This window comes from Propithecus coquereli, unplaced genomic scaffold (genome assembly GCF_000956105.1).
Source record: "Propithecus coquereli isolate 6110/MARCELLA unplaced genomic scaffold, Pcoq_1.0 Scaffold242, whole genome shotgun sequence".
Taxonomy (NCBI): domain Eukaryota; kingdom Metazoa; phylum Chordata; class Mammalia; order Primates; family Indriidae; genus Propithecus; species Propithecus coquereli.
The window spans coordinates 56,971-65,804 of record NW_012147975.1 but is presented as its reverse complement, the minus strand read 5'-3'; the positions used below and the strand labels follow the sequence as shown (position 1 = coordinate 65,804).

Sequence of the window (8,834 nt, the reverse complement as noted above, 5' to 3'; positions counted from 1 at the left end):
ATTCTAACACCTTAAGGCCCCAATGTATTAATAATCCAGAACAGAAGTTCTCATCCTTTCTTAATTAGCTGGACACCAGTGGATTGGCCACAGCATGGGGGGTCCCACAGTCCCTGAGAAATATAGGGGCGGGTTTCAGGTAACGACGGACTATGCCGATGGAGGAGGTGAAAATTCCATTTACAAGGAGAGCCTGGATTGTGATTAACCAACGACAGTGAGGAGTGCGAAGCCGTGAGGTGGGAGCAGAGGAATGGATCCCAGGTCTTGGAGGCTGGGAAGACTGCGTGGGAGCCAGACCCGCTGCAGCAGCCCTGCAGGGACGGCAGACCCAGAGATTGCCTGGGAAGGACGCCAGGGGGGAGGTCCAAGCCGCCCAGCTAAAAATCACCCTGCTCTGGGGAGAAGCCCCCATCGGGAGGACAGTGCATGTGGTGGGTCTTACCTCGTCACCCTGGGCTGGGAAATAGTCATCTAGAAATAACTATTTGATTAAGAAATTAGTGCTCAAGGATTCTCATAACTGGTTATCTCTTAGATGTTAGAGTAAAAGGCAGAATGGGTTTTACTTAGAAATTTAGTGCACTTTATTTTTTCATTTCATGTTGTGGTTTCCTAGAACAAATAACCATTTTGTTTTATTCCTGGAGAAATAATCCATGACACATGAGCTTTTATCACAAAGTAAAAATGTCAAACTTTATCTTTGGAACAAAATAAATAGTTGATTCTTGCCTTTTGTCATTTATTGTAAAATCTGTCATCTGTGTAAAATCTTGGTGTGCATCCCACTCCCAGTCTTCTTGATGTTTAGAACAGGTGAGTAATTGATTTCCAAGCTTGGTGTATTCCCTCCGTAGATCATTTGCATTCTTACATTTTAATACTGAAAGAAATCCTAGAAACTGAACCTCACAAGTTGTAGACTTTGCCTAGATAAACATCTGCTGTTTAATGGTGTTTTGAAGGGCAGAGCTACCATATAAATAGTCTTTATTCTTTTCTTTCTTATAACTGAGTGGGTGGGGAAATGGGAAAGCACTGCGAAGAAGCAGTCATCTGACCCCCGCTCATCCTGCAGAGCTGGAATTCCCATGCCACGCAAGCCTCCCTGGGGCAGGTACCATGAGAACCCAAAAGAGAAGAGATTGAGCAGCATTTGAGAAACTCGAAACCCTGCGGGATGTGAGGGAGCACAGAGCAGCGGGAGGGTTTCTCCAGTGGCTGCCCACGCGCTCTCCAACGCTTTCCTCGTCCGGGTCTTCAAATGCTGCGTCTGCGTTTTGTTTGTTACTCCTCTCCTGGGAACCATGTATTGGTCATTTCATAAATAACACAAATGCAATAAGTGTTTACAGAATTAAATTTATCGGTCATTTATTCATTTAACCAGTAATTCCTGAGCACTCAGTGTAGACTATGGCCTGGGAATATGACGGTGAGCAAGAGGCTTGCCTTTTCGAGTCTCTTTCTAGTCTTCCAATAATGTCAGGGGAAAAGGTTTGGTCTGATGCTAATGTATCTTTAACGTCTCTCCAAAGCATGCTAATTTCCATTTTTTGTTAAACAAGAACACGCTTCATAACTCAGTGTCTTCAGTAGGCAATGGTATCTTGCGTTGTTGTATCGCTGTTGTATTCTTATTGTTACTTCTATTGTTACTTTCAAGGCTTTTTTTTTTTTTGAGTCACAGTATCGGCGCTTACGGAGCTCGCACGCTGCTTGCAGCACTGAACACTGGAAGGGACACGTGGCAGATTGCAATGACGCCTGTGCCCGGGGAAGGCTCGTGGAGGGGGTGGCGGTCGAGCTGAGTCCTGAAGGGTGAGAACAGGCGTGTGGAGGAGCTGGGGAGGAAGTGCCAGGCAGAGCTCAGCAAGGGCACAGGCCTGCGGGGGAAGGGCAGGGGACCGAAGTGACTGCAGGGTGGCGGGTAAGAGAGCAAAGATGTGGGGTCGGGACCAGATCAGACCAAATTTCCAAAAGGAAACGTGGTTTGTTCCTAAGAAAAGTACCCCAAATCACACTTCTACCCTTCCGTGAGAAGGGCTGAGTGAGGCCCCCAGATCCCTTCCTCTGTGTGGGTGGGTGCTGCTGGCACATTGGTGCGTGGAAAGGTTAAGTAAGTAAGTAACCTGCCCAAGGAGCACCAGTGTCCACGGGTGCCCTTTTCCCACCCCAGCTCTTGGGGTAGCAGGGAGGGAGACCCAAGGCCTGCTGGTCAGGCCAGGACTCGGCCTGGGAGAAAGAGATCTTGCTTTACTCACTTTTCTCCTAACTTCAACGTGTGAGACTCTTCCTGGTCAACCCCGACCTGCCTGAGACGTCTTTGACCGCAGGTACCCGGCTTCACCAGGAGAAGACTTTGGGTTTATGGGACCAGCAAGCTCACGCCACCAAAAAGCCCCGGGAAATGACGGGTCCCCACTGCGCTGGATAACCTGGCAGTCTGCAATCCCAGGGCCTCAACTCCCTCCCTCCGCACAGAGGCCGCGCTGGATAACCGTGCGGGCAGCGTGAGAAGACACCCTGAGCCGTCAACTCCTCGCTCTACCGGCCCACGGCCGAGAGACGGCAGACGACGTCTTCAGAAAATGAAAAGCGCGGGGTGTGAACTAGACCAGGGGCGGCAAATTTTCCTTACAGATAGTAAACATTTTAGGCTTTATGGGCCACAGACAGTCTCTAACACATTCTTCTTTGTTTTTATTTAATTTTTAACAATCTTTTAAAAAGTCAAAAGCTATTCTTAGCTTGCAGACCTTATCTGAATCTGGGAAGTGGGTTATAGTTTGTTGAGCCATAATCTAGATTTTGCTCTGGCAAACTTCCCTCTATTTCCTTCTTCCATTCAGGAAAGGTAAGTCTGGGGAGGCCAACTAATCTCCCCAAAGGCCATGTGGCCAACAAGTGGCAGGCCCAGGGTTTGAGCCCAGACAGTCTGATTCCAGAGTCACTGGTCTTAACCACTACACTATACTGTCCCCTACTAGTAACTAGGACCGTGGCTTTGGACAATTCCATTTCTCTTTTTGGGTACAGCCCTCATCTGTACAATAAGGGGGTAGTGTGATGTTTTCTTCAATGTGAGAGACGTACTTGATGGTAAGTGAAATAATTTCCACGGTTCACACGCTGAGCATTAATTAATATTGATGTACAGAATGGGAAGTTGATTGCCTTTTCAAGTCTGTTTCTAGTCTTCCAATAATGTCAGGGGAAAAGGTTTAGTCTGATGCTAATATATCTTTAACGTCTCTCCAAAGCATGCTAATTTCCATTTTTTGTTAAACAAGAACAGGTTTCATAACTCAGTGTCTTCAGTAGGCAATGATATCTTGCATTGTAGTATCACTGTTGTATTCTTATTGTTACTTCTATTGTTACTTTCATGGCTTTATTTTTTTATGCTTATTTTCTATTTATGCAAAATGTTAGTGTTGCCATTGCTGTAATTCTTTTGTCCATTTCTTCATAGTTATAAGATTGCTGCTGGAGCTCCTGCCCTCACACCCAAATTAGAATAAGGGAGAAAGGTAGGTTTCAGCCACTTTTGTCTCCTATTACCAGGAAAGCAAAAGAATTCTACACATAATTTGCATTGATCAAAACTGGCTACCTGTAGCAGCAACCGAGGCTGAAAAAGTGGGTGTTTGGCTGGGTACATTGACAGCCCAAATTAATCAGTGTTCTATAATCAAGAAAAAGGCATAGATGCTGAGCTCCGTAACAATAGTGTTTGCCAAGGCCAGAAGGCCTTTGAGCTTTCTCCTTAGCGTCTGCAAAGGGCAGGCATGGAAGTCAGAGCTGTGGAATGATTGGGGGAATTCAGTAAAAAGGCTATTTCTCTTTCCCTTGTTGGCTACTAAGACATGCCCCTTCCCCACGGTGCAGCAGAACACAGACAAAACATCTTCACTCATAAGGAACCACGTGCGATGGGAGAAACGTCGCCCGCACACTCTTACGTAGTGTCAAGGAAATCTTATGAGTTTGCCCCCATTGGCTACTATGCCTCAAAGTGCTAAGCTAAAGAACTGCCCCCTTTTCAGTCTACTGCCTGGAAGATATCTTTTCTTACCTGCACACGCCTCTAAATATGTACCCAAGAAACTGGACTTGGAATCTTATAAGATCCCAGAAATAGGAAGTTTCTATTTCAAGAACTGCTTTTCAAATTAATGTTTTACTTCAACAAGCATTTAGTGATAGCCACAATTCTCGAATTTTCTACATGCTGAGAATATAGGGGGGACTAGACTCACACGGCCCTGGAGCACACATTCTGGTGGGAACGGCAGATAAGAACTCAGAGACGCAGGCGCACAGGAGGGGTAAGAGCGGAACTGGGGAGCCAGACTTTTTGGCTGCAGTATAGATTCTGCAGCTTCCTGGCAAATTACTTACCCCTGTGCCTCAGTTTCTCCAGCTATAAAATAATAAGGATAATTATAGTATTCACCTCAGAGGGCTACAGCGAGACTGCTTTCTGGCTCTCCATGACGAACGTGGCCACAGTAAAGGGCCAGGAAGCTAAGATGTAGCAGACGGTGCTTTAAAAGGTAAAAATGCGGATGACAAATTAGTACCACCTCAACTGGTGGCTGACTGTATCGTAAGGCTTAATCCACATAAAGTGCTTAGAAGTATGTAGTAAGTGCTCAATAAATGTTAGCTATTATCCTATCTCAAGTACCAGGTTTTTACCTGATTTTACAGTGCTATATAAAGTCTCTTAAGATACTAAGGAATCCTCAAGGCCAATTCTAACAAGCGTGTTGCTGCATTCTTGTGCTTCTAGTTGAAGATTCGCTCTTCCAGACACTTGCACAAAGGAATATGTCTCAGGTGCATTTGCACGAGGCGGGGAATCTGGTCCTAGGCGTGACAGACATTATGATCTGGGAATAAAGCACAGTAAGACTGAGGTTGCAATTGCTACAGAAAAACCCCAGCAGACAGAGAGGTGTCCTGCGATATCACTCATCTCGCTTCCTCCCTCCCTCCTCCCTCCCCCAGGGCTCCCCTGCATCAGAACGCCCGAGACTGGCTATTATATCAGCATTTCCAATAATGTAAAAAGGGAAAATACAGACCTGGGCTTTCATGGAAAGTATTCTAACCCTCGCAACTGGAATCCCTGCCTTAAAAAAAAAATTATGGTTTTTAGATCTTTAACTTTTCCTTCAGCATTTCGGTACCCGACTTGTTGAAGAGCATCTCTTCTGGGGAATGATATTTCCTGGCACAACATAGTCTTCGTCAAGTGACTCAGTTTGATTTTTTGTTTTTCAATATCAAGTGGCCCCAACTTACAGAGAAAAAGTGGGCCCTTGGTATCAGTTTGATGTCAGGGTTTTTCCATGTTTGAAAGGGAGCTTTAAATATGACCAGATTTGAAGGCATCTGCAGGCCGAGCTCCACTCGTCCCCCGTCAAGATGCTCCTGGCTGCAGTCCTCGCCTCTGCCCTGCTCCTCTGCTCCGTGGATGGCCAGAGGTGCTCAACCCTGACGGGGATTCTGGACGTCAACTTCCTCATCGGCAAGCTGCAGGTAGGCTGCACGGGGTGCTGCGGTGCCGGTGGGAAAGAGAGCCACTGACAACTTAAGTGAGCTATATATAGGAGGATGAAAAACACACCACTCATTATGGGTTCTTGCCTCTCTACCTGCTTTAGAAAGACCCACCTTCAAAATGCAACTGCAGCGCCAACGTGAGTGAATGCTCTTTTAAGAACTTTCTGAACTAATTTTAATTTTCACGTCTGGAATCTCACTCTAAAATTTCTCTTTTGCAGGTGACCAGTTGTTTGTGTCTGCCCATCCCTTCTGTAAGTATAGTGACAGATGTAATCTTGATCCTTTTTTTCGTTTTTAAGTAATAATAAACTGATTTATTTGATATTTAAAATTAGAAATCATTACTTAATTGCAATTATTACAGATTGGAATTTGCTTTTAAAACCAGGCTCTTGCAATTCTGTACTATATAAATTTCTTCGTATTTAGTTAGCTTTATGTCCCTTGGGAAGTTTGAACACCTTTCAATATTTAAAAAAGAATCTCGAGTATCTTTTTAGGTGAGTGGCCGTGTGCACAATTAAATCAAACCAGAACTAAGAGTATAGTCACTGAAGTAGCTCCTGTCATAGTGCTTTCTAACTCATTTGCCAATGACTCTAGGGTTGTGAAGCAATGTAAATAAAGTGACGCTTTATCTTTCATCTTGCATAAACTATCCGTGTGCTCTACCTCCTCCTTCCTTCCCTCCCTCCCTCTGTCCCTCCCTCCCTGGCGTCTGCCTAGCTGACTAGGGCGGCTGCTGCATGGTTTGAATGCTGCACTCTGGGCAGATAGATTGCCTAAAGTTGTGGGTGCAGAGAGAGCTCCAAGGGGGCTGCTGCCCACTCTGGCAGGAAAGAAGGGTGGCGGTAATGCTCTGATTCCTAATGCAAACTCCTGGTTATGGCGAGGAGGAAGTGCTTATTCAAGGCACACACAGTGTGCAATGTTTTGCTCTCAAGCCATGCCTGGGAGAATCTGAGCCTCTCACTCCAGTGAAGGTGAGATATTACACTCGTGGCAGTGCGGCACTGGGTGAGAAGAGGCGAGGGAGCCTTCTGGAGAGGAAGCACACGCACCGTGCACGCCAGCCCAGCATCTGCCCGCCCCCGCCCGGTTTGCAGTCCCTATTCTAGCCGCTGTAACCGGCACAGCCCACCAGAAAGGCTTTTCTTTCTCTGTATTTCCGCACTCGCTCTTACAAGACCTGGAGCCAGGGAGTGTTGTTTGCACAGGAGACTTAGAGCTGGCCGTTCTCCAGGGCCCACAGGCCTCGTGCTTCCTGGATGGAACACACTGGAAATCTCCTCCAGGGACTGTCCCTGTGAGAAAGTGGGCTTCACCTTGAAAAACTGATTATTTTCTAGACTGGCAAGGAATGTATCTGAACATAACGCAAGTTCGGGATACATTGGTTAAATTAAAATAGTCTCTATAGAACGCTCTTAGTGATCTATTCTCAAAACTGTCCTTGGAGTGTTTCTTTCAATAAATCCTTATGATTTACCAGGATGACTGCATCGGACCATGCTTCCGAGAGGGGCTGTCACAGCTGACCAACACCACGGTGCAAACAAGACACCCACTGGTTTTCAGTCGGGTGAGAAAAACAGTTGAAGTCCTAAAGAACAACAAGTGCCCAGTGAGTTGGTTTTTCTGTGTGACATGTTCTGTGATGTCTACGGGGATGCTGATGCTAACCCTGCTTGAGTAAGAAAGGATGATAAAGTTGGACTTGATAGTTCAAGGTCGATAAGGGGCATCAAAGAAACTCAATCAGAAACAATAGAATTTAAGTGAGATACACAGATAGGGCCATTTACATCTTTCTGAGTAACGAAAGAATCCATTCTGATTGTAATTAGGAGCTACAATCTTGAGAATCAGGGCTGTAGCTCACCGTAACGCTAAATTATCCTAGAGATTCAATTTGCTAACCCAGTGGATCTGTGGCCTTTTAGTTAAAGGAGACTTTCTTTAGTTGGTTAAGGAGGTGCTGAAAGGCAATGTGCCAGGCAAGGTGCAAGCTTGCCACAGGCCTTCAGCGCCCCTCGGCACATAATCTTCTTCCGCAAGCACCCTGTCCCCTGGAGGTAAGGGGCGGAGGGCGTGATGAGAGGGGGTGGGGTGCCCTCCCTGCCAGCCTTGGGAATTAGCGTCTCCACCGAGATCTTGGAGGGGTGAAAGCCCGGACCTCAGCTATTTAGCTGCTATGTTTCCACCGTCAACGGCATTCAGTTCTCAGCCCTTCATACAGAGCTTTTCATTGAACCTTAGGGACAATTATTAGATTCATTACTTTAAAGAGGAGAAAACTGATGCTCGGTGAAGTTAACTTATTTGCCTAAGGCTACATATTTCATAAGTGGCAGAGTTGAGATTTGAACTTAGGTCTATGCGACTCCAATGTCCCACTCTTAGCCATTGTGCCATAAAATGACCTTGGAAGGACAACTTGGAAGGATAATGATACCATTTTATGCCTCAAAGAGTCCCCGGGAAAGGCTGTCTCTTACTGGAAATTTAGGGTCACTTGACAGGTGTCTAAGTGTTTGTGTGTGCGTGAACAGACCCCTGAACCCCCCATGATGCCAACCACCACTCACACTGTCCTTAGGCGCACAGTGTGAGAGAACCCGGATGTGCCTGCCTCTGCTCTATGTCTTGAGCCCCGCCCTGCCCATCCCCCACCTCCTTCCCCCTCTCCTCTGGGCAGGTGGTTCCTGGGGCTGCCGGGGTCCACACTGTTTGAGTCCCTCTGTCCTTGCCAACTTTTCTCCCCGCAGTTTTTTGCCTGTGAACAGCCGTGCAACCGAACCACAGCGGGCAACACGGTGACATTTCTGACGAGTCTCCTGGAAGTTTTCCAGAAGGAAAAGATGAGAGGGATGAAAGGAAAAGCATGAAGATAAAGTATTTTTTATTCTATTTATTGAATTTAAAAAGCTTTCTCTTTAAGCTGTTGTAATTAAAATATCAAGTAAGCTACTCTAAATTATAATTGGTTGTGATCATTTAAAATTGTATGTCTTTATTTTGGAGTAAATAAACATGGTGGAAAAAAGAGTACAAGCTGGTCTCCAGGTTTATTCATTCCTCGCTGTTCAGAACAAAGAAAGTCACAGACTTTGTCAAGGGGAAGAAGGAAACAAAGACACCCGTGGCAGTAACAAGAGTCCTGATCCCCAGTGTGGACTTGCAGGCTCATGAACTGTGGCTGCGGCCGCAGGGCCGCGATTGGGAAGGGTGCACGGGGGACAGTCTGAGGGTGC

At 46.2% G+C, this 8,834-nt stretch overlaps 1 protein-coding gene across 1 annotated transcript; it reads left to right on the top strand.

Annotated features, from left to right (window-relative positions):
* The first annotated feature begins 5,439 nt into the window (after positions 1-5,439).
* Positions 5,440-8,468, top strand: IL9 (interleukin 9). Its single transcript, XM_012646320.1, has 5 exons — positions 5,440-5,553; positions 5,679-5,714; positions 5,799-5,831; positions 7,073-7,204; positions 8,349-8,468. Exons 1-5 carry the CDS (start codon positions 5,440-5,442, stop codon positions 8,466-8,468), a joined length of 435 nt encoding a protein of 144 aa, XP_012501774.1.
* Positions 8,469-8,834: the final 366 nt, after the last annotated feature.